Source organism: Saimiri boliviensis, chromosome 1 (genome assembly GCF_048565385.1).
Source record: "Saimiri boliviensis isolate mSaiBol1 chromosome 1, mSaiBol1.pri, whole genome shotgun sequence".
Classification (NCBI taxonomy): Eukaryota; Metazoa; Chordata; class Mammalia; order Primates; family Cebidae; genus Saimiri; species Saimiri boliviensis.
In genome coordinates, this window is record NC_133449.1 from 169,166,266 (window position 1) to 169,192,407 (window position 26,142).

General features: G+C 40.2%; 1 protein-coding gene across 3 annotated transcripts in view; it reads left to right on the top strand.

The window, feature by feature from the left end:
- LOC120360103 (protocadherin alpha-C2) overlaps positions 1-26,142 on the top strand; it is a 196,793-nt gene that overhangs the window by 5,914 nt on the left and 164,737 nt on the right. The window contains exon 1 of one of the 3 annotated variants that reach the window (XM_039472795.2): positions 2,899-6,829. The exons of 1 other annotated variant lie outside the window; for it this stretch is intronic. In XM_039472795.2, coding sequence (XP_039328729.2) covers positions 4,442-6,829 — 2,388 coding nt within the window. In that variant the 5' untranslated portion in view covers positions 2,899-4,441. Of the gene's footprint in view, positions 1-2,898; positions 6,830-13,075; positions 19,274-26,142 lie in introns of those variants that run through there. One more of the 3 variants, XM_074380580.1, reaches the window with a different exon arrangement.

The window sequence follows — 26,142 nt, forward strand, 5'->3', positions numbered from 1 at the left end:
AATATTTCTTTATTTAGTTTTGTAGGTTAGTTGAGGGTATTAACTTGAAGGTGAATCTCAAATAATAGTGAATTATAATTAAACCAAAAGAAATGGATGTATGAATACAAAATTTGAAAAGTGATTTTTATGAAAAGGTAATTCTAGAATGGAGGAAAAGATGATTGTGGAGTGGTATTGTCACTTAGTATTTATTTTAATGTAAATATGAATGGATTTCTCATTGGTAGTTAAAGTTCTTGCTCCATTCCGAGTCTTCATATAGTTAACATATCTTTCAGTAGGTTTGTCTTTCTTCACAAGATGTCTTTCACAAATTAGAAAGTATCATTTAAGGGACCTTAGAGACTTGTGGTCAGTCAAGGATGCAAATAGATGAAAATGAGAAATAGTTTATACTGGTCCTGGATAAGGCCACTACCAATATTCCTCTGAGAATGCTGGAGGACTTCACTTTTCTGTTGCTTTGAGGTAGCACAATTGTGTGATTTCCTTTGGCCAATGAAATGTGAATGGTGTGTCACTTCCAAGCACAATTATGTAATTGCCAGTGAAAGACTTCTGCTCTCTTTTCCTGTTACAGCAATTACATAAGCACTGGTTGACATTGAGATGCCGTAAGGTCAAAACAATCTGGGATGCTGAGCAAACATGTGGAGAAAAGCTGTCATAGGAAGTATCCGATAACACAATTGTATTTACAAGAAATAAAATTGTTTTTATTTTAGAGGGAAAACTGAACATCAATTCACAACGGCATATGTATTGGGTCCCACTACCATTAAGCTAATATGAACAGAAGAAATTTTAAGAGGAGAGACTTTTTTTACAGCAGGAAATGCAACTGTAGGAGAACATTATTATTGATATTTTTTACTAAGACATGTGACCATTAAGCAGATTAGATAACTTGCATTCCATAAAAAAACTACTGTGTTTTGCTTTTTCTAAAATAGCATACAAAAAATAATAAAACTGAATAATAAGCTGAAATTTAAAATGTCATAGATATTCCTTCTTTTTTCTTGCTTAGCATCAATTCCCCTTGTTTTCTTCTTCTGGGGTCTTGCAAAGTTTTGTGAAAGACTAGGTTGAAGGTTTTGCAACAACGAGTGCCTGGACATGTAAATGTTATGGGATATAAAGTTGAGTAGATAGGTGCAAAGGGTATAATTTTAGCAATGGATACTCTATTAGTTTCCTTGGGCTGATGCAACAAATTACCATAGACTTGGTGGCTTAAAATAACAGAAATTTATTCTCTTACAGTCTCTGTAAGAATAAACCTCTTCTCTCTTACAAAGGCCAGAAGTCTAAAATCAAGGTGTTACCTGGACCACATTTCTTCTGAAAATTTTAGGGAAATATTTTTTTCTTGCATCTTCCAGCTTCTGGTAGCTCTTGGCATTGCTTGGCTTGTGGCAGCATAACTCTAGTTCCTGCCTTTGTCTTCACATTTCTTTCTTTCCTCTGTTACTATATGCCTTCTCTTTTTCTGTCTTTTATAAGGGGCAACCATCATTGGATGTATGGCCTTCTCTAATCTAGGATGATCTCATATTAAGATCCTCACATTTATTATATCTGCAAAGACCTTTCTTCCAAATACAGTCACTTTCTGAGGTTCTGAGCATAGATGTCTTTTGGGGTATCTTTGACTCACTACAGGTACCAAGAGATATCAGGGGGAGGAGGGATATTTGCTGAGCTTGGCTGATTAGTCTCTTTGCCCCATTATGGGGGAAATGTACTTGCATATCTGGCAACAGTACTCTGTCTCCGGGGGGAGGGAGAGAAGTATTCTAGATTCTCAGAAATCCTAAATAACAGCACAAAAATGTCCTTATACCCCCACATATGTCATTCTGAAAATCCAGTATAATTACTTTATATGATTTCAGAAATTGTCTCAAGCAAGCCATGTTTCCTGAAGCTAGTATCTGGATTCTTGGTATAATTCCTTCATGTGTCCACAGTGGTCAATGTTGGCCATAGATTAAATAATGCTTACTGGGTATCATACATACATTGCTTTGCAACCACCTAATGCTGTAATGACCAGTTCTGTAGCTATCTGCAACTAGTTTAGGCTCCAGGAGAATTTGGGTACATGCCATGGTCTCCACTTTTCAGTTCACGTAAGAACCAACCTCCCACTTTTCAGTTCACATAATTTAGGTGGAACTGATTTCATTTTCTGGCTTCAAGAATGAATAAGTGAACCATGTCTAGCCAATGTGAGAACAATCACAATTATTGACTAAAGGAAATTTATGCAATCCAAACAGCTGTAGGAAGTAATATCCAGGATTTTTCCTTGACTATTAGAAAAGGGCACTTTCTGGTGAGAGTCACTACACTGGTAATTTGTAGTCTAAAAAGCTACTTTGGCCATTTTGCCAGCACGTGGAAAAGTTGAACTGAGAATGTCAGCAGAGGAAAAGGAGTTATAAATGTGGATATTATTTTCCTTGTAGAATTATGGAAGGGTGTAGACCCAGTTCTGCCTGAAACCAGTAATTAATTACCCATTTTTAAGTACAAGTCAATAAGTGATTCTCTGGTTTATTTTTGCTTAAATCAGTTATGAGTATGATTAATATAGTTATGAATATGATTAGAGTATGATTAATATAAATGTACACTTCCATAGATGGTACAAATAAGTATCTTAAGATACTGTACACAAGGGAAAACTTGTTATTGGGGAAAAAAGCTAGCTTTTCCTTCTTTTCTTTTCTTTTTTGAGACGGAGTTTCACTCTTGTTACTCAGGCTGGAGTGCAATGGCGCGATCTCGGCTCACTGCAACCTCCGCCTCCTGGGTTCAGGCAATTCTCCTGCCTCAGCCTCCTGAGTAGCTGGCATTACAGGCACGCGCCACCATGCCCAGCTAATGTTTTGTATTTTTAGTAGAGACAGGGTTTCACCATGTTGACCAGGATGGTCTCTATCTCTTGACCTCGTGATCCACCCGCCTCGGCCTCCCAAAGTGCTGGGATTACAGGCTTGAGCCACCGCGCCCGGCCCTGGGAAAAAAAGCTAGCTTTTCTTAACAAGAGCTTTGCTTTTCTCTTATGGACATTGCAAATTTTGCAATTAATTTTACTTTTCTCTTTGCTCTAGGAAGTTGAAAACAAAATCTGTGACATGCTTAGAGTAACTGAAAGTGACCCTTTACTCGGCATTGTGTATGCTATCCTACTTCTCGATTCATTTTATTTCATCCTCATCTTATCTTTATTGTATTTTCATTTTTTTTGACTGTGACGGGATCAGCTAAAATTAACAAAAGAAAATATTCTCAAGTAATTAACACTAAAAAAGAGATCAATTATATTGTTCTTGCATAAAAGTCTAAATGTAATAGAAAAGGAAATATTCTAAATTAATAATCATTATCCAAATGAGAAACAAAAAATTATTAATTGCCAAACATCTGCAAACAATTACAAAATCAAAATTAAGTCACAAAACAACAGTATATATACATATATTTTCAATGAACAAAAACACCTTTGAATACTATGTTCTTCATTTGAAGAAACAGTGGGAAATTTAATATATCTTTTATATTTAAAAGACATATTTAATATATCTTTTATATTTAAAAGATATATTAAATTCTTTTGGATTTAATATATCCAAAAGAATTGATAGCAGGGTCTTGAAGAAGTGTTTGCACACCCATGTTCATGACAGCATTGTTCACAACAGTCAAGAGATGGAAGCAATTCAAATGTCCACGGATGCTTGAATGAATAAACAAAACCTGGTGTATATGTCATGGACTATCATTCAGCCTTAAAAAGAAATGAAATCCTGTCACAGGCTACAACATGGATGAACCTTGAGGACATTGCGTGAAGTGAAATAGGCCAGTCACAAAAAGACAAATACTGTATGAGTTCACTTATATGAAATATCTAAAGTAGTCAAAATTCATTGAAATAGAAAATAGGACTGTGGTTACCAGAGACTGGAGTGAGGGTGAAAAGGGGAGTTGTTGTCTAATGGGTATAGAATTTCTGTTTTCCCAAATGAAAAATTTATAACAATCTGAATATACTTAACATTACTGAAATGTACACTTAATCATAGTTAATATGGTAATTTTTATGTTGTGCGTTTTTACCAGAGTGAAAAAGGGTAAAAAGCTAATATGTTTTAGGGCTTAAAATAGGTATTTTTCCAAGATGAAAGTTATGAGTAAACTTAGACCAGAAAATTGACTAATTTTAAATCTACAGAATAAACAGTAGAGCCACATGATGTCGCTGTCTTCCATAGAGTTTTCTCTAGGAAAGAAATACCCAGAGCCCCTTTGTTATTCCAGAGAAGCGGAGGAATAAGGGAAGCAGCAGGACTTTAACAGGGATTAGAATATTTAAATTTTTGCAAAACATGCTCTTCTAATTTGATCAAATCCCTAAGGATTGGCAATGGCGTCTTCTATCAGAAGGTCCCGAAAGGCCTGGATTCGGCTACTCTCGCTTCTTCTCTTCACATTCTGGGAGGTGGGGAGCGGTCAGCTCCACTACTCCGTCTCCGAGGAGGCCAAACACGGCACCTTCGTGGGCCGCATCGCGCAGGACCTGGGGCTGGAGCTGGCGGAGCTGGTGCCGCGCCTGTTCCGGGTGGCATCCAAAACACACGGGGACCTTCTGGAGGTAAATCTGCAGAATGGCATTTTGTTTGTGAATTCTCGGATCGACCGCGAGGAGCTGTGCGGGCGGAACGCGGAGTGCAGCATCCACCTGGAGGTGATCGTGGACAGGCCGCTGCAGGTTTTCCATGTGGACGTGGAGGTGAAGGACATTAACGATAACCCGCCAGTATTTCCAATGACAGTAAAGACTATCCGGTTTTTCGAGTCGAGGCTGATTGACTCTCGGTTTCCTCTAGAGGGAGCATCTGATGCAGATATAGGAGTAAACGCTCTTCTCTCTTACAAGCTCAGCTCCAGTGAGTTTTTTTTCCTAGATATACAGACAAGTGATGAACTAAGCCAATCTTTGTCTCTCGTCCTGGGGAAATCGCTGGACAGAGAGGAAACTGCCGAGATTAATTTGTTACTGGTGGCTACTGACGGGGGCAAACCTGAGCTCACGGGCACTGTTCAAATACTTATTAAGGTATTAGATGTAAATGACAATGAACCAAGTTTTGCCCAATCAGTTTACAAAGTAAAATTGTTAGAGAATACTGCAAATGGAACCTTAGTAGTTAAATTAAACGCTTCTGATGCAGATGAAGGATCAAACAGCGAGATTGTGTATTCACTCAGTAGTGATGTGTCCTCCACTATACAGACTAAGTTTAAAATAGATCCCAGCTCAGGGGAAATCAGAACTAAGGGAAAATTAGATTATGAAGAATCAAAATCCTACGAGATTCAGGTCACTGCAACTGACAAAGGAATTCCGTCAATGTCGGGACATTGTAAAATTTTATTAAAACTTTTGGACATCAATGATAACACACCGGAAGTCTCAATAACGTCTCTCTCACTTCCCATCTCAGAGAACGCTTCCCTGGGCACCGTCATTGCTCTAATCACGGTGTCGGATCGCGACTCTGGCACTAATGGACATGTTACCTGCTCCCTGACGCCACACGTCCCCTTCAAGCTGGTGTCCACCTTCAAGAATTACTACTCGTTGGTGCTGGACAGCGCCCTGGACCGCGAGACCGTGTCGGCCTATGAGCTGGTGGTGACCGCGCGGGACGGAGGCTCCCCTTCGCTGTGGGCCACGGCCAGCGTGTCTGTGGAGGTGGCCGATGTGAACGACAACGCGCCGGCGTTCGAGCAGCCCGAGTACACGGTGTTCGTGAAGGAGAACAACCCGCCAGGCTGCCACATCTTCACGGTGTCGGCGCAGGACGCGGACGCGCAGGAGAACGCGCTGGTGTCCTACTCGCTGGTGGAGCGGCGGGTGGGCGATCGCGCGCTGTCGAGCTACGTGTCGGTGCACGCGGAGAGCGGCAAGGTGTACGCACTGCAGTCGCTGGACCACGAGGAGCTGGAGCTGCTGCAGTTCCAGGTGAGCGCGCGCGATTCGGGCGTACCGCCTCTGGGCAGCAACGTGACGCTGCAGGTGTTCGTGCTGGACGAGAATGATAACGCGCCACAACTGTTGGCGCCTAGGGCTGGCACCGCTGCCGGCGCGGTGAGCGAGGTAGTGCCGTGGTCAGTGGGTGCTGGCCACGTGGTGGGGAAGGTGAGGGCAGTGGATGCTGACTCAGGCTACAACGCGTGGCTTTCGTACGAGCTGCAGCTGGGGACTGGCAGCGTGCGCATTCCGTTCCGTGTGGGGCTGTACACGGGAGAGATCAGCACGACACGTGCCCTAGAGGAGACGGATTTGCCTCACCACCGCCTACTCGTGCTGGTCAAGGACCACGGTGAGCCGGCGCTGACAGCCACGGCCACGGTGCTGGTGTCGTTGGTGGAAAGTGGTCAGGCACCCAAGGCCTCGTCGCGGGCGTGGGTGGGCGCCGCGGGCTCAGAGGCTGCGCTGGTGGATGTCAACGTGTACCTGATCATCGCTATCTGCGCAATATCCAGCCTTTTGGTGCTCACGCTGCTGCTGTACACAGCGCTGCGGTGCTCGGTGCCGTCCAGCGAGAGTGCGTGCGCACCGGGAAAGCCCACGCTGGTGTGCTCCAGCGCCGTGGGGAGCTGGTCTTACTCGCAGCAGAGGCGGCAGAGGGTGTGCTCTGGGGAGGACCCGCCCAAGACTGACCTCATGGCTTTCAGCCCCAGCTTATCTCAAGGTCCAGACTCCACAGAAGAGAGACAGCTCTCAGAATCAGAACATGTAGGAAAGGTGAGTCTTTCCATTTTTCTTACCAATTCTAAAATTGTTTTTTTTTTAAAAAAATTCTATATGATTTCTATTATTTAGATTCATAATTCTTCATTTATTTTATATCCTACTGTGTGAAATTGAATATGAATTAGATCAATTTCTTGCATTTAGTGAACAATTTAAACAATCTACTTAATTTTTTATGTTTACATTTTGACATTTCCATCATTAAATCATGAGTAATAGATCTTGAAAGACTGAAAAACACCTCAGCATAATTTGTAAATTAAACATTGCCCATAAATATTTTCTCTCTTTTAAAAATTGAAAATCACAATCAGAAGAAATTATAGAATTTGATTATATAATAAATATTTTCAATTGACAGTGTCTATCCGTTCTGTCAAATAGGATTTGGAATAAACTATATTTTGGACATTTCTTAGATTGTTCTTTGGATCAATAATGCCCTTGTCTATGCAATAGTTAATAAGCTACATTTTCTTTTCTTTTTTTCTTTCTTTCTTTTTAAAAATTTTGTTGAGACAGAATCTTGCTCTGTTGCCCAGGCTAGAGTGCATTGGCATGATCTCAGCTCACTGTAAGCTCTGCCTCCTGGGTTCAAGCGATTTTCCTGCCTCAGGCTCCTGAGTAACTGGGATTACAAGCACCCACTACCATGCCTGGCTAATTAAAAAATTTTTTTATTTTTAGTGGAGATGGGGTTTCACTATGATGGCCAGGCTGGTCTTGAACTCCTGGCCTCAAGTGATTCACCTACCTTAGTCTCCCAAAGGGCTGGGATTACAGGAGTGAGCCACCGCGCCTGGCCTTTTTATTTGTATTTGAAAATAGCCTGAGCTTGAGTGGATCTTTTAATACCAGAATCTCCAAAAGTATCTATCACAGGTTGTTACAACAAAATGACAGCATTTAGGAATAACTGCTAATCTTAAATATGTTCTTATAAGTAAAATAACCTATTATTTGGTATAAGGATTTCACACTTGCAGAATCTTGGAGTTGTCAGACAAAAATAGAGATTTTATTGAGAAAAGAGACCCTCTCAATTTTGTTTAATTCGAAAATCTTAACATTTAAAAATCACATTGGGGTTGTCCAGGTGGTGGGACTTTTTCTTCATTTAAATGGAGGCTACTCTAATCCAGTCTTTATGTTAATGGTTGATAAATCATCCTTCCAGTAACATTATCGTTAGGCCAATGTATGCCGGCCTCCCACTGTAGAGATTGACTAACTTCTTCTGGCATCTAATTCTATGCCTGGGAATACATTTTTCATTAATGTGAGCTCACTCAGTTTTACTTGGAAGTATCCATATTCCTAATAAAATCGGAGTTTTCTCAAAAGGTCTTGCATGACTACATTTTTATTTGAAACCTCTATTTTGGGAAACTAAAACACTGAACGTGACAAGTAAATGTTACACTTGGAAAGATTTTTTTTAAGGTTTTTCAACCAAAGGAAGAGGCATTGTAATGAAATAACTGTCTTAAGCAGTCTGCTACTATTTGGTTCTTAGTTATTTGCTCTTTCTTTCTCCAAATACATGTGTGTATTGATGAATCATAGAAATAACTTCCACTATTAATCTTACCTTTAGCCATTTCATAGTTAGGTCAGAATGTCGATTTCCAAGTTATACTTGACCGCTATGTTTCTACCGTAGGTAAATGATAAGCTTTAAAAATTATATATTCATACATGTCCAAATCTCCAGGAGTGACAATCTATTGCTCTATACGTTATTTTCAAAAAAATTCTTATTTACATTTTTTTCTTTGTTGTCTAAGAAGATGTCTAGGTGGTAGTAGACACTATTCACTGATACTTTTTCCACACAATGGCTTAATCTTCTCAACACATACTTCCTTTAATATTACCTTTATCTCCTGATAGTGAGTATAGAGTCTACTCTGTTATAAATTCCCATGTGACATTCCATTTTGCAATTAGTAAAACTCTTAAAGGTACTGAAATGCGTAGTATTACAATAAGTTGTCAAAGGCATCTCATTAATATGAAGTCCACAAAGTTTTAATATTTTAAATTTATCTCACTATTTTCAAGCTAGCTACCATCTTTCAAAATTCAGCAAAGTGCTAACTGGAATATTAATAGCAGTAATTATTTCCTATATCCATGCTTTTCAGAAATAACTTGTAATGTTTACTTCTTCATAATATAGCACAACAGAATCAGTTATAAATTATGTAAGTTTGGTATTAACAGATATCATTAAACTTACATTTTTACTTATCTTTCTTGAAAAAGTTAATTCAAAATATTTACTTAGTAATGAAAAAATCGGCAATTTATCCTATTCTAAATAGAAATGATAAAATCTGAGTAAGTTGCAGTCCTGGCTTCCATTCAACGAGTACACAGGAAACAAAAGCTGGAATAAAAACATTTCCCCCAAATATTTAAGTCACATGTTTGATTTCATTTTTAAAAGGTCTGGGTATAAGCAAAAATTTATACATTCTTTTATTTCTCTAAATTTGACCTCTTTCCATGAATTTTCTTTGCCCCACTTCCAAATGCTCAGAGAATTCATGCTTCTCACTGAGTTCACAGAGATCTTTAGAATGTTTTATTGTATAGCATTAAATATGTTGAGTAAATGCTGACTTAGATACCTATGTTACTTTTCTCTCTTTACTGATTGGTTAAATCGCCAATTCTTTCAAGTTACAACTTTTAAGGAAACTGGAATCTAGAGATTCATCCAGAGTGGAGATAATAAAAAATGTAATTATTTTATATTGTTAACATTTTAGTATGTACAGGTAAATTCAAATACCTAAAGAGTGTGGAAACAATTTAAGTATATGTATTCTTAATTGATGTGACGTGAATGTAACAAATATACAAATCACCTTCCCGAAATAGGAAACAAATTTCCTGTTTGAATTTCTCTGTAAAGTACTGACTTCTGAAATCTTTATGTAAGTAACAGTCAAGACAGTTGACCAGGTTATAGTTCTTGAAAAACAGTCATGGGAGTGATTTATAGACATTCTACAAATTTAAACAAAAGTACATATTTTAAAAATTAACAGTTGCTGTAATAATATTAAAGTAGATATATTTATGTTATATACGGCACACACACATTTTACAAATACTTCAGTGTTGCAATGTTTTAATGGTCATAGATCTGGAAGGATCTGGTTTTTCTATAAAATGTAGCTTGTGAGGTAAAGAGGTTAATGATAAGGTGTCTTGAATCAGATTGAAATACCATCGTATCACCAGTTAATATCGTTTTACTTAACCTTTATGTGTTTGTAAAAAGCAAATAATATTGAAACCTATTTCAGAGGATTGTGAGAATTTGATGGGATAATTCCATTAAGAAGTAGAAAAGTAGCTATCACATGGAAAACATTTCCAATAGATGTCCACTGTTGAAACAGGAATCACAATATTTTACGGTATGTCATCAGTTAGCACAATTGATAGTGAATTAGTATAAAACTTCTAAGGAAACATTTAGATAAAATATAAGGACTTTGAGGAGTGACCAAACTACAAACGAAACTAGAAATTTTGGGAAAGTTCAAACGACGTATAAGGAAAAGAAGATGTATTTACATATTTGATACTTACAAATTTAGCCACATGGTGTCGCTGTCCACCACAAGGTCTTTCTCCGCAAAAGAAATACAGTGTGTATTACGTATTCAGATGCTGCTTTGCTTCATCGTCTCTGCAATGTAACACTGAGGAGTTTAAGAAATGAAGATAAGGAATTCGAATTATTTTTGAATTTTGGATCAATGTAAAGACAATCTAATATTTGGAAAATGCTTGCAATGTTGTTCACCTGGCGAGAAGATCCTGGAGCCCAGTGCCTGCTGCTTTCTCTTCTGCTCCTCGCATCCTGGGAGGTGGGGCGCGGTCAGCTCCACTACTCCGTCTCCGAGGAGGCCAAACACGGCACTTTCGTGGGCCGCATCGCGCAGGACCTGGGGCTGGAGCTGGCGGAGCTGGTGCCGCGTCTGTTCCGGGTGGCGTCCAAAACACACGGGGACCTTCTGGAGGTAAATCTGCAGAATGGCATTTTGTTTGTGAATTCTCGGATCGACCGCGAGGAGCTGTGCGGGCGGAGCGCGGAGTGCAGCATCCACCTGGAGGTGATCGTGGACAGGCCGCTGCAGGTTTTCCATGTGGACGTGGAAGTGAAGGACATTAATGACAACGCGCCAGTTTTTCCAGTGGCTGTTAAGAATCTATTTATTTCCGAATCCCGACAGCCTGGCTCTCGGTTTTCGCTAGAGGGCGCGTCAGATGCAGATATCGGAACAAACTCGTTGTTGACTTACAGTCTTGATTCCACTGAATATTTTACCTTGGACGTTAAAAGAAATGATGAGGAAATTAAATCTCTTGGACTCGTGTTGAAAAAAAATTTAAACCGTGAAGACACGCCTAAGTATCATTTACTAATAACAGCAATTGATGGTGGGAAACCAGAGCTCACTGGCACGACTCAACTAAAGATCACTGTTTTGGATGTAAACGACAACGCCCCCGCGTTTGAGAGGACGATCTATAAAGTCAGATTATTCGAAAATGCACCAAATGGTACCCTAGTGGTGATCGTTAACGCCACTGATTTGGATGAAGGAGTAAATAAAGATATTACATATTCTTTCAATACAGACGTATCAGCAGATATTCTGTCAAAATTCCATTTAGATTCAGTCAATGGACACATCAGTGTAAAGGGTAACATAGATTTTGAGGAAAGTAAGTCATATGAAATCCAGGTAGAAGCCACGGATAAAGGAACTCCCCCAATGTCAGATCACTGCACAGTTCTACTGGAAATTGTGGACATCAATGATAATGCACCTGAGTTGGTTATTAAGTCACTATCTTTACCTGTATTGGAAGACTCTCCACTTGGCACAGTTATCGCCCTGATCAGCGTGTCCGACCGCGACTCAGGAGTCAATGGACAGGTGACCTGCTCCCTGACGCCACACACCCCCTTCAAGCTGGTGTCCACCTTCAGGAATTACTACTCGTTGGTGCTGGACAGCGCCTTGGACCGCGAGAGCGTGTCAGCCTATGAGCTGGTGGTGACCGCGCGGGACGGGGGCTCGCCTTCGCTGTGGGCCACGGCCAGCGTGTCCGTGGAGGTGGCCGACGTGAACGACAACGCGCCGGCGTTCGAGCAGCCAGAGTACACGGTGTTCGTGAAAGAGAACAACCCACCGGGCTGCCACATCTTCACTGTGTCTGCAAGGGACGCGGACGCGCAGGAGAACGCGCTGGTGTCCTACTCGCTGGTGGAGCGGTGGGTGGGCGATCGCGCGCTGTCGAGCTACGTGTCGGTGCACGCGGAGAGCGGCAAGGTGTACGCGCTGCAGCCGCTGGACCACGAGGAGCTGGAGCTGCTGCAGTTCCAGGTGAGCGCGCACGACGCGGGCGTGCCGCCTCTGGGCAGCAACGTGACGCTGCAGGTGTTCGTGTTGGACGAAAACGACAACACACCAGTACTGCTGGCTTCTCGGGTGGGTGGCATCGGTGGTGCAGTGAGCGAGCTGGTACCGCGGTCTGTGGGTGCTGGCCACGTGGTGGCGAAGGTGCGCGCGGTGGATGCTGACTCGGGCTACAACTCGTGGCTTTCGTACGAGCTGCAGCCGGGAACTGGCAGCGCGCGCATCCCGTTCCGCGTGGGGCTGTACACTGGAGAGATCAGCACTACGCGTGCCCTGGACGAGGTAGACGCCCCACGCCAGCGCCTCCTGGTGCTGGTGAAGGACCACGGTGAGCCCTCATTGACCGCCACTGCCACAGTGCTGGTGTCGCTGGTGGAGAGTGGCCAGACACCCAAGGCCTCGTCGCGGGCGTCCGCTGGCTCCGCGGGCCCTGAGACTGCCCTGGTGGATGTCAATGTGTACTTGATCATCGCCATCTGCGCGGTGTCCAGTCTGTTGGTGCTCACGCTGCTTCTATATACTGCTCTGCGGTGCTCGGCTGCGCCAACCGAAGGCGCCTGTGGGCCGGTGAAGCCCACGCTGGTGTGCTCCAGCGCAGTGGGAAGCTGGTCATACTCACAGCAGAGGCAGCAGAGGGTGTGTTCTGGAGAGGGGTTGCCAAAGACTGACCTCATGGCTTTTAGCCCTAGCCTTCCACCTTGTCCAATTAGCCGGGATAGAGAGGAGCAACTGGATGTGGACGCTGATCTCTCAGCCAAAGTGAGTAATTATTTACTCTTTCCAAATGTCTTTTTCATTCCTCAATATTTTCACTCCTTTGGAAATAAGTTTATAGTTAAGTATGAATTATGTGATTCATAGACTTTTCCAGTTACTGGTTTTGTGGTTAAAATGTTAAGATTTTTGTTGCTAATTTTTGAACCAGATCAGCAGTAAGTAGTGAGATCCACATTTATAGTTTTGTTTTGTTAGTAGGTGCAGTAGTAGGATTATTTTATTGCTAAATGGCTGGGTAAAACCAAATGCTTTTTCTTAGATAAATTGCATTATTTAGAGAATTTGACTTCGACTTGTTTTGTACTTACCCCTGCAGAATGCTTCTTCAATATATTTTGCCATTTTAATTTGGACTTCCCACTACATGTTAGTACCGATGTTACTTGCCCATTCTGTGAGTTCACCTAAATGCTTATAACTCGCTATTGATTATGCTTTTCCACCTTCAGTTTCAAGGATTAGATCATTACACCTTTTGTCTTTTATGGAACCTTTTTTATTCTCTTATTCATTTGTTTGGAGTCTCAATCCTTCTTTTTTACTTGAATATGATTCCTTTTAGGCCTTGCCCTCTCATTTGGCAATACAGTTTATTGTTTTTTGATTACCCAATTGGGAAAAAAATCGAGACTAACAATTGTATTTAGAATGTATCTTCGTCCATCTTCAGATTATCACTGCTTTATTACTAATAACTGAAATAGCAATATCAAGTGAAAATTTAATAGTTCTGTAGTATATTTATATATTAATTTTAAGTGCTTTAAATCTTTTAAAAAATAATTTTCAATCTAAACAATACCTTGAAAATAATTATGATATCTAATTTTAAAACTATCCCCACTAGCAAAACTTTTTTTGTTTTGTTTTGTTTTGTTTTGTTTTGTTTTTTGAGAGAGTTTCGCCCTTGTTACCCAGGCAGGAGTGCAATGGCGCGATCTCGGCTCACCGCAACCTCCGCCTCCTGGGTTCAGGCAATTCTCCTGCCTCAGCCTCCTGAGTAGCTGGGATTACAGGCACATGCCACCATGTCCAGCTAATTTTTTGTATTTTTAGTAGAGACGGGGTTTCACCATGTTGACCAGGATGGTCTCGATCTCATGACCTCGTGATCCACCTGCCTCGGCCTCCCAAAGTGCTGGGATTACAGGCGTGAGCCACCGCACCCGGCCCAAAACTTTGTATTTACTAGTGTCATTTGCATAACATACTAAGGACGCTAATATCAAATAAGTTTGATGAGTGAATGTTATTACCGGTTACCTTCTCTGAATACCATCCTGCCTATTAATGTGTGCCATGCAGCAAGCAGAAAACTCCAAATAACTGAAACCAAATGAGACTGAAGTGAGACTTTTTTCTAATCTCTCCCCCTCATATTTGGTTATCTCCTCTAGCAATTAGTTGGACTCCCATTTAAGTTTCCGTGACACTAGAGAGAAATAGTAACCAACTGAAACCTGGTTAATACTCATTGACATTGTGGGAGGTCTAACATGTGAAATAGATACGTTTCTTGACTCCTCTCTTTCCCCTCATTTCTGTTTTCTTTATTTCCTTTTTTGGCACTATCCTCTGTTGCTCCCTTGTCCATCAAGTACTAGCCATAGCATGTCCATCTCAGGTCAATGTTTTTTAAATTTAGTTCTGTTATCAGCCTCTTGTATATAATAGAGTCAGCCAAAGTGCTTGTCTTCCCACATATGGAACTTCAATCTTCAAATCCAGCTTGGCTCTTGAAATTTTTGTCTAACAAGATTGTTGGTAGAGACATTTTGATTTCAGAGTTTTCACTTCAGAGATGTATTATTGATGCTATGCCAAGTAAATACTGAATAGTTACCAAATAAACATCTTTTTCTATTCTACTGCATTCTGCATCTGTACATTAAAATGTTTTGTAAATGAAAATATTACAAATGAAATGAGTGAAAATGGAATTCTTTCTCCTTTTTTTCAACATGCTTGATGTCAATGATAATTTTGTAAAATTCTTGTTTGGGTCCCCAAATAGTGAAAGTACTCTGATTCCTGTTTTGATTCAGAAATTTGGTGTTTTGTTGTTGTTTTTCTGGGTTTTGTGTGTGTGTTTGTGCGAGTGTAGTTCTTTATAGAGAGGGAGCCTAAAGCTACTTTCACTAGATTGATTTTTTTATTTAGACAAACAGGATGAAAAGAACTTTATGAACATAGGAGACAAAGGAAGTTTTTACACGGCTACCATTATGTCTTTTTATATGAAATTTATTTATGTAGAAAAATGTATTGTGATTTATTTATTGGGAAGTCTTCATTGCCCATTAAAATCAAGGATGATTCAAAGATCTACCAAAGACTACCAAGAATTGGAATAAAAATTAAGCTAAAACCCAAGTTGTCAACATGGAACTTGAAATATATCTTAATTGGGGAAATGCCTAAAGAATTTTTTTTATATCTTTAGAAAATTTTAGAGGCTGCTGAAAAACCACATTTTCCCAACTAGCTATGCAATCACCTTCAATATTATTAGGCAATGGAAGAAAACCAAACCTTTGTTACAGGGTAAATATTCAGCAAATATTAGGTAAGTACCTCTGAGCTATTAATTAAGATTCAACTATTCCCTTTAAAATTTGTATTTTGAAAAAGGACACACATACTTCAAAGCTTACAAGAGACAAATTAATGTAATAAATGGTTCATGTGTTTCAACCTTAGTTCCACAGTTTGTAAAAGAAGAAAAAAATGGCTGTTCAATTGGATTGATCATGACATTCTTCATGGATCAGGGAAGTTTTAAGTGGTTATAAAATGGGGTAAATTGGCTTTAGAAGAGTTTAGAAATGATGTGGATTACTTACAAACAGGATAAAATGAACATATTTGTTTAGTAAAAAGTGTTATTGGAAGCAGGAAATAGTCAGTTTGGCTAAAATATATAAGCACTATAGGACAAAGCAGAAGTTTAGGCATATTACATAATGGAGAACAAGCAGGTACTTACAAACTGTAAGAGTCTTAGCGAGAATACCAGCCTTGCTCATGGAAGCAAATGAGTTCCAATGAATAAAGTTATTTGGAATGCTTTTCCATGCAAGCTGTTTGCTATAACTTTCTGCTTCCTTGCACTTTCAGTCCTGACATGACTCAAGGAAGGCATTCAATTAAATGCTGATGGTCTTTGATTCTTTTATAAAACGTCTACAAATTTCCCTTTCAATGGCTTGTTCTTGATACCAGAAGTTCCCTAGAGATCAGTCCCCTCAAGTTTACAGCACCAGAAATACTGTGGTGAAGAGGGTGTTATCATAATAATAAAAAAGCCCTGGAATTCTTGGGAACACAAGGAGTCTGTTATGAGTTTTTCTAATCAACACTTTACAGTTACATGTTTACAAAGTGTATGTTAACTGTAGTTGGGTCTCCGTAATGCTTAAAACCTGTGTTGAAAAAAGTATTTCCACTGAAGTAAAAGTTACCCCTATGGTGAAACTAAGGGTCACACTCAATCAGTCAGTGATACTATGTGTACCACAGTTGTACAAAATGTAATTCTATTCTCCAAAACTGCTGAAAGAATAAACAAAAACGTAGTTTATAGTAGAGCCTGGGTTTCCACAGTTGCTACTTACGGTTTGGAGCCACATGATGTCGCTCTTTACCATAAAATACACGAGAGAAGAAGAGGGGAAATTTCTGCTATTCTTACTGGAAGGAACGATGAACACTCTTCAGTTCATGAGATATGGAGGATGCAGCTGCACTTGACTGACCGATCAAAAGATTTATCTTGATTTCGAGAAACGATATTTAATCAGAACGAAGTACTGTGCACTAAAAGATGGAGTTTTCCTGGGGAAGAGGCCAGGAATCCCGGCGTCTGCTTCTCTTGCTTCTTCTCCTTGCAGCCTGGGAGGCAGGGAACGGTCAGCTCCACTACTCGGTCTTGGAGGAGGCCAAACACGGCACCTTTGTGGGCCGCATCGCGCAGGACCTGGGGCTGGAGCTGGCGGAGCTGGTGCCGCGCCTGTTCCGGGTGGCGTCCAAGGGCCGCGGGGACCTTCTGGAGGTAAATCTGCAGAATGGCATTTTGTTTGTGAATTCTCGGATCGATCGCGAGGAGCTGTGCGGGCGGAGCGCGGAGTGCAGCATCCACCTGGAGGTGATCGTGGACAGGCCGCTCCAGGTTTTCCATGTGGACGTGGAGGTAAAGGACATTAACGATAACCCTCCGGTGTTCCCAGCAACACAAAAGAACCTGTTCATTGCGGAATCTAGGCCGCTTGACTCTCGGTTTCCACTAGAGGGCGCATCGGATGCAGATTTCGGGGAGAACGCCCAGCTCACTTACAGACTGAGTCCAAACGAATACTTTTCTCTGGAAAAACCATCTGATGACGAGCTGGTAAAAGGTCTTGGGCTTATATTACGGAAATCTTTAGACAGAGAAGAAGCTCCGGAGATTTTTTTAGTGCTTACAGCCACTGATGGAGGCAAACCCGAGTTGACCGGCACCGTTCAGTTACTCATCACAGTATTGGATGCCAATGACAATGCCCCAGCTTTTGACAGAACCCTTTATAAGGTGAGGTTACCAGAAAATGTTTCTAATGGAACATTGGTAATTAAACTTAACGCCTCAGATTTAGACGAAGGATTGAATGGGGACATTGTTTATTCATTCTCAAATGATATTTCCCCAAATGTGAAATCCAAGTTTCACATAGATCCAATTACTGGACAAATTATTGTAAAGGGATATATTGATTTTGAAGAAAGCAAATCCTATGAAATTATTGTAGAGGGCATTGATAAGGGACAGCTCCCACTTTCTGGCCATTGTAGAGTTATTGTGGAAGTAGAAGACAACAACGATAATGTTCCAGATTTGCAATTCAAGTCGTTAGCACTTCCAATTAGAGAGGATGCTCCACTGGGTACAGTCATTGCCCTGATCAGCGTGTCTGACAAAGACGTGGGTGTCAATGGACAGGTGACCTGCTCCTTGACGCCACACACCCCCTTCAAGCTGGTGTCCACCTTCAAGAATTACTACTCATTGGTGCTGGACAGCACCCTGGACCGCGAGAGCGTGTCAGCCTATGAGCTGGTGGTGACCGCGCGGGACGGGGGCTCGCCTTCGCTGTGGGCCACGGCCAGCGTGTCCGTGGAGGTGGCCGACGTGAACGACAACGCGCCGACGTTCGCGCAGCCCGAGTACACGGTGTTCGTGAAGGAGAACAACCCGCCGGGCTGCCACATCTTCACTGTGTCTGCGCGGGACGCGGACGCGCAGGAGAACGCGCTGGTGTCCTACTCGCTGGTGGACAGGCGGGTGGGCGATCGCGCGCTGTCGAGCTACTTGTCGGTGCACGCGGAGAGCGGCAAGGTGTACGCGCTGCAGCCGCTGGACCACGAGGAGCTGGAGCTGCTGCAGTTCCAGGTGAGCGCGCGCGATGCGGGCGTGCCGCCCCTGGGCAGCAACGTGACGCTTCAGGTGTTCGTGCTGGACGAGAACGATAACCCGCCGGCGCTGCTGGCGCCTCGGGTGGGTGGCATCGGTGGCGCAGTCAGCGAGCTGGTGCCGTGGTCTGTGGGTGCGGGTCACGTGGTAGCGAAGGTGCGCGCGGTAGATGCTGACTCGGGCTACAACGCGTGGCTTTCGTACGAGCTGCAGCCGGGGACTGGCGGCGCGCGCATTCCGTTCCGCGTGGGACTGTACACGGGGGAGATCAGCACGACGCGTGCCCTGGACGAAGCGGACGCTCCGCGCCACCGCCTGCTGGTACTGGTGAAGGACCATGGCGATCCTGCACTTACGGCCACTGCCACCGTACTTGTGTCGCTTGTGGAGAGTGGCCAGGCGCCAAAGGCTTCCTCTCGGGCGTTGGCGGGCCCTGTAGGTCCGGAGGCTGCGCTGGTGAATGTCAACGTGTACCTGATCATCGCCATCTGCGCGGTGTCCAGCCTTTTGGTGCTCACGCTGTTGCTGTACACAGCGGTGCGGTGCTCGGCGCCGCCCACCGATGGCGACTGCGCGCGGGGCAAGCCCACGCTGGTGTGCTCCAGCGCGGTGGGGAGCTGGTCAAACTCGCAGCAGAGGAGGCCGAGGGTGTGCTCTGGGGAAGGCCCGCCCAAGACCGACCTCATGGCTTTCAGCCCCAGTTTATCTGACTCTAGGGACAGAGAAGATCAGCTGCAGCCAACTGAGGAATCCTTTGCAAAGGTTAGTGTATAACGTTCTTTTGTTTAATTTTCGTATTGTTTTCCCCATCAACTTCTTCGTAAATTGATTTCTAAGAATCGAATTTCCCTGAGTTAAAATTTTGCCTTTTTTACATATCGATTTTAAGTAAAGTCTTTTGGAATTATAGGACATCGGAACAATATGTATTGCCTTCCTTCATTTTATGCTGCATTATTCGATGCATATTAACATAACTGTAATTTTTAGCAAATTTACATTATATTTATCTTATTTATTTTTGGTAATAACATTTTAGAAAACATATTACTATTATTTAACCTATAACACATAAACAAATGGGCACAGGCTGAAATAATGAAGCTCCATAAATTGTATGGAAGTGAAAACCTCTGTTGTCTCCATCCCGAAGCCTTTCGCATGCACCTGCCAAATCACTTCCCTTATTTTTCTTCCATTGTACCCACACATTTGCCTGTTATAACTGGTTGCTTGGGGCCTGTTTTGGAAACTTTAATTGGAATTGCACAAAATGTATGTGCATTTGTGTGTTGTTTGTATATCACTCACTGTATATGAAATCATCCATGCAGTTGCAGTTCATTTAATTCTGTTTCTAGTACAGTTTCATAAATATGCTATATATTATTTATTCTACTGTTTAGGATTTTGCATTGTGCCTCAATGTCTATTTCAAACAATGCAATCATAAATATATTGTACATTTCTTTGATGCCTACATACACAGATTTCTCCTTTTTGCCTAAGAGTTGTGTTTGTGGGTCACAGAATATATGTGGATCTTTGTCTTTAGTAGCTAACACCAACCAATTTTCCAAGATGTTTTCACCTGTTCGCATTCCCAGTAGTATATGAGGCTTTCTGCTGCTCCACGTCATCTCTACATTTGCCAGATTATTTTAATGTTAGTCATTTTACTCGGTGAGTTGTGTTATCTCATTTTAAAATTATTTCACGTTTAAATGAGATTTAGTAACTTTCTATTTTATTTTTGGCCATTTTTATATCTTATTTTGTGCAATAGCTGTTCAAATCTTCTATTTCTCTATTCTTTTGTTTTTCTTTTTTCTCTTATTTTTAGCTTCCATGAAACTTTATTTATTCCTTTATCGTGTGTTTTTCTTATTACTTAAAAAATCTTATATTTTGAGTTTTCAACCTCATGGCTTGTTTTTAACTTTTTTTTTTTTTTTTTTGTCTTTTGGTGAATAGAAAGTCTTAATTTTTATTAAACTCAATTTATTAATTTTTGCTTCTGATTCTATGTCATAAAGATAATTTTCTGTGGTATCTTTTATTTCATTGTTTACATTACATCTACAATCCATTTAGAATATACATATTCTTATTGCTGGGAGACAGAGATTAAGATTTATTTTTTACTACCTTCTTTTTGTTAGAGTTTTAAAATGAGTTGGAAGTGTTCCCTCTCCTTGATTTTTTTTTTTTTGGAAGAATTTGAGAACAATTGGCATTGATTATTCTATAAATTTTGGTAGAATTCTCTAGGAAAGACACCTGGTCTTGGGCTTTTTAAATTGTTGTTGTTAGGAGGTTTGGATTACTGATTCAATCTCCTTGCTAGTTTTAGTTTTGGTCAGCTTTTTCATTGCTTCATGATTTAGTCTTGGTAGTTTGTATGTTTCTAAGAATTAATCAGTTTCTTCTAGGTTATTTAATTTGTTGGTAAATAATTATAGTTGCCTGTTATAATTATGGCATTAGTTGTAACGTCACCTCCTTTGTTTCTGATTCCTAGTCTCTCTTTTTTTCCTAATTTAGCTAAGGACTTGTCAACTTTGTTGTTTTTTTGAAAAGTCAACTAAGTTAAATAAATTATTTTAAACTTTTTATTTCACTTATTTTTGCTCTAATGTTTATTATAAGATTTCCTCCCGGCCAGGCGCGGTGGCTCAAGCCTGTAATTCCAGCACTTTGGGAGGCTAAGGCGGGTGGATCACGAGGTCAAGAGATCGAGACCATCCTGGTCAACATGGTGAAACCCCGTCTCTACTAAAAATATAAAAAATTAGCTGGGCATGGTGGCACGTGCCTGTAATCCCAGCTACTCAGGAGGCTGAGGCAGGAGAATTGCCTGAACCCAGGAGGTGGAGGTTGCGGTGAGCCGAGATCGTGCCATTGCACTCCAGCCTGGGTAACAAGAGTGAAACTCCGTCTCAAAAAAAAAAAAAAAAGATTTCCTCCCTTGCTTTGAGTTTCCTCATTTGTCCTTTTTTCCTGGTTCCTTGAGTTGTAAAGTTGAGTTGTTTATTTGAGATCTTTCTTCTTTCTTCATTTTTAGCGTAGGCATTTTTCATTTTTAAGAGACAAAGTCTCGCTATGTTGCCCAGGCTGGAATACAGAGGCTCAGTCATAGCTCCCTGCAGGTATTCTTTGTGCGATGGCTTCCCAAAGCACTGGGATTACAGGTGTTAGCTACTGAGCTTACCCAGCTTAATCTTCCTTCTTAGTATTGCTTTTATTGTATTCCGTAAGTTTTGTATGTTGTGTTTTCATTTTCAGGTATCTTAACATATTTCCTAATTTATCTTTTGATTTCCCCTTTGACCCACCAGTCATTCAAAATTCTGTTGTGTAATTTCTACATATTTGCAGATTTTCCAGTTTTAATTTTACTATTGGTTTCTAGTTTTATTGCACTGTGGTCAGAAAAGATATTTAGTAAGATTTCGACCTTCTTGAATTTATTAAGACTTGTTTTGTGACCTGACATGTGACCTATCCTGGAAAATGCTCTGAGTATGCTTGAGAAGAATGTAGATTCTGCTGCTGTTGGGTGGAATTTTCTGTATTTGTCTGTCAGTTCCATTTCATCTATAGTGTTGTTCAAGTCCTCTGCTTCCTTACTGATTTTCCGTCTGAATGTTCTATTCCTTATTGAAAGTAGGGTACCGAAAACTTCTACTACAATCTTATCACTTAATGATGGAGATACATTCCGAGAATTATATCATTAGGTGTTTTCATCACTGTGCAAACATGAGAGTGTACTTGCATATTTACAGAAATCTAGATGGTATAGCCTACTACAGACCTAGGCTGTATGATCTATTGCTTCTAGGCCACAAACCTGTACATATGTTAACCGTACTGAATACTATAGGCAATTGTAACACATTGTTGAGTATTTATTTTTTATTTTTTTTTCACTTTTTTTTTTTTTTAAGATGGGGTTTCACCATGATGGCCAGGCTGGTCTTGAACTCCTGACCTTAGGTGATCCACCCACCTTGGCCTCCCAAAGTGCTAGGATTACAGGCGTGAGCCACCGCACCCGACCTGGTGAGTATTTATATACCTAAATATATCTGACCATTTAAAAGGTACAGTAAGAACACTGTATAGATTTTTTAAATGGTGCACCTGGATAGGGTACTTATCCTGTGCATGGAGGTTGCAGGACTAGAAATTTCTCTGGGTAAGTCAATGAGTGAATGGTGAATGAATGTGAAGGCCCAGGACATTACTGTACACTAATGTAGACTTTAAAACACTATACATTTAAGATATCCTAAATTTATATTAAAAATCCTTTTACAATCTGGGAATGATGGCTCATGCCTATAATCCCAGCACATTGGGAGGCTGAGAAGGGAAGATCACTTGAGCCCAGGAGTTCAAGACCAGCCTCAGCAACACAGTGAGACCCTGTCTCTACAAAATAATTTTAAAAAATTAGCTAGGTGTGGATACATACACCTGCAGTTCTAGCTACTTGGGCGTTGGGAGGATCCTTGAGTTGAGGATGTCAAGGCTACAGTGAGCCACGGTTGTGCCACTGCACCCCAGCCTGAGCAACAGAGTGAGACTCTGTCTCAATTTATTTTTCTTTCTTCAATAATAAATTAACCTTAGCTTACTGTAACTTTTTTACTTTATAAACTGTTAATTTTTAAAACTTTTGACTCTTTTGTCATAACACTTAGCTTGGAACGCAAACACATTGTACAGCTCTACAAAAATATTTTATCTTTATATCCAAGCTTTTCTGACTTTTAAAATGTTTATTTTTTTACTTTTACTTAGTGTTTTTTTTGTTGTTGTTGTTAAAAATGAAGATACAAACACCCATACTAGCCTAGGACTATATTGGGTCAGGATCATCAATATCACTGTCTTCTACCTCCATATCTTGTCCCACTGGAAGGTCTTCTAGGGCAATTACACATATAATGGTATCATCGCCTATGATAACAATGTCTTCTGGAATACCTCCCAAAAGACTTGCCTGAGGCTGTTTTATGGTTAACTTTTTTTTAGTTGACATTTTTCTTATAAGTAGAAAGAGTACACTGTAAAATACCATTAAAAAGTATGCTATAGTAAGTACATAAAGCAGTAACGTTTATTATCTGTATCAAGTATTAAACACTGTACATTACTGTCCATAATTGCATGTGCTATCTTGTACTTTTATATGACTGGCAGTGCACTAGGTTTGTTTGCACCAACATCACCACAAATATGTGAGTAGTGTGCTACATTATGACTGCCACATCATCACTAGGTGATAGGAATTTTTCAGCTCGATTATAACCTATGGGACTACACTTGTACATGTGGTCTGTCATTGGTTGAAATGTTGTTATACAACACTTGACTGTATTGTGTTGCTATCTATTTCTCCATTTCTGTGAATGTTTGCCTCATTTATTTAGGTGTTTTAATGTTGGGTGCATATATATTTATAATTGTTATATCTTTCTGGTGAATTGACCCTTTTTCATTATATAATGTCCTTCTTTGTCTCTTATGACACTTTTTGACTTAAAGACTATTTTGCCTGATGAATCCATTTTCGCATTTATACTCTTTTGGTTATAATTTGCATGAATTTAAAAAAATATCCTTTAACTTTCATCTTATTTATGTCTTTAAGTCTAAAGTGAATCTTTTACAGTCAGCATATAATTGGATCTTAAAAAATCAATTCAGCCACTTTGTATCTTTTGATTGGGGGAGTTTATTCCATTTTTATTTAAAGTAATTATTGATAGAGCATGACATATTGTTGCCACTTTGTTAATTGTTTTTTGTCTGGCTTGTAGACTTTTTGCTCCTCTCTCCTTCTCTTACTGTCTTCCTTTGTGTTTTATTGATATTTGTAATGCTATGTTTTTGTTCCTTTCCTGTTTTCTTTTGTATATCTTCCGTAGGTATTTTCTTTGTGGTTACCATGGGGCTTAAATTTTAAAACTCTTACAAAAATCTATTTTAAACTGATAGCATTTTTACTTTAACTACAAAACAAAACTCATTACTTTTACTTCTCCCCACCCACATTTTATGTTATTGATGTCACAAAATACATCTTTTTATATTGTATATACATTAACATTCTTTTATAGTTAGTTTTTCTGTACTTTTAACCAGATTTTAAAATATCAGATTTTAAAGTGACTTTTGTACCACCACTACAGTATTATAATATTCTGCTTTTGTCTATATATTTGTCTTTACTAGTGAGCTTTATACTTTAATATACCTGTGTATTTCTGTTTAGCATCCCTTAGTTTTAACTTGAAAGACTTCCTTTTAACATTTCTTATAAGGCAGGTCTAATTGTGATCACCTTCAGCTTTTGTTTAACTGGGAAGATCTTTATCTTTTTCATTTTTGAAGAAAAACTTTGGTGTATTTGGTATTCTTGTTTGGCAGTTCTTTTTCTTTTTAGCAATTTCAGTATAACATCTCATTTCCTTCTGGCTAGCAACGTTCTACTGAGAAATCTACTGGTAGACTTAGGGGTGTTCTCTTGTATATTATGAATCATTTTTTTGTGTGCTGCTTTCCACATTCTTAATGTTTCTTGAATCTTGATGTCCATTTCCTTCTTCGTATTTGGGAAGTTTCCAGGTGTAATTTTAAAAAATAAGCTCTCTGTCATTTTCTCTCTCTGCCTCATTTTTTGAAACTTCATAATGAGTAGAGCAGCCCACTTGAGGATGTCTCATCAATCTCTTAGGCTTTCTTTACTCTCTTTCATTTATTGTTCTTGTTGCTACTCTGTCTGGATAATTTCAAATTATGTGTCCTTGAGTTCACTGATTCATTCTTCCACTTGATTAAGTGTGCTGTTGAACATGTCTGTAAAATTTTTAGTTCAATTATTGTATTCTTCACTTCCAAAATTTCCTGCTAGTTCTTTTAAATATTTTCTGTCTGCCGAAATTCTTATTCTGCTTATGTATCATTTTCCTGAATTCACTTTATGACAATTATTTTGAATACTTTGTCAAGTAATTCACATAGCTCTATTTCTTTAGGTTTTGTTTTTGGAGATGTGTGTGTGTGTGTTTGTGTGTGCGTGTGTTGATTGGGCTATGTTTCCTGTTTCCTAATATTTCTTTTTACTTTGTGTTAATACCTATACATTAAAAACAAAATACACAAAACACCCCAGCTACCTCTCTCAGTCTTTATGGCCTGGATTTGGTACATGGAAATATCTTTACTAATCAGCCTGGCCTGGCTAGAGATTCTGGGGACCTCTCAAACCTTTTCTGTGGATGAATATTCTATGGACTTGTGTTTATAATTCCTAATTAGAGGGATCTGCCAGTTTTTTTTTAGGAGTTCTAATCTTTTGCCCTTTGTAGTATCTGTGTCCTGTACTGCAGGCCTTCTAGAGCAGCAGTATTCACTCAGCTCTTTTAGGTTCTGAGAAGCCCTCAGTTATAGATTCTGCTGACTCCTATCAGTGCCTTGAGTTAGGTGAGACAGAAACTAGTCCCTTGGACTGCCCACTAAAAATCAGAAACTTTGGTTGCATGTTCCACTCTTGTCTTTCCTTCATGATGGAGAGATTGCTGAGCTGAGTTGTGCTCTGTGTGCTGTGTCACAGGTCC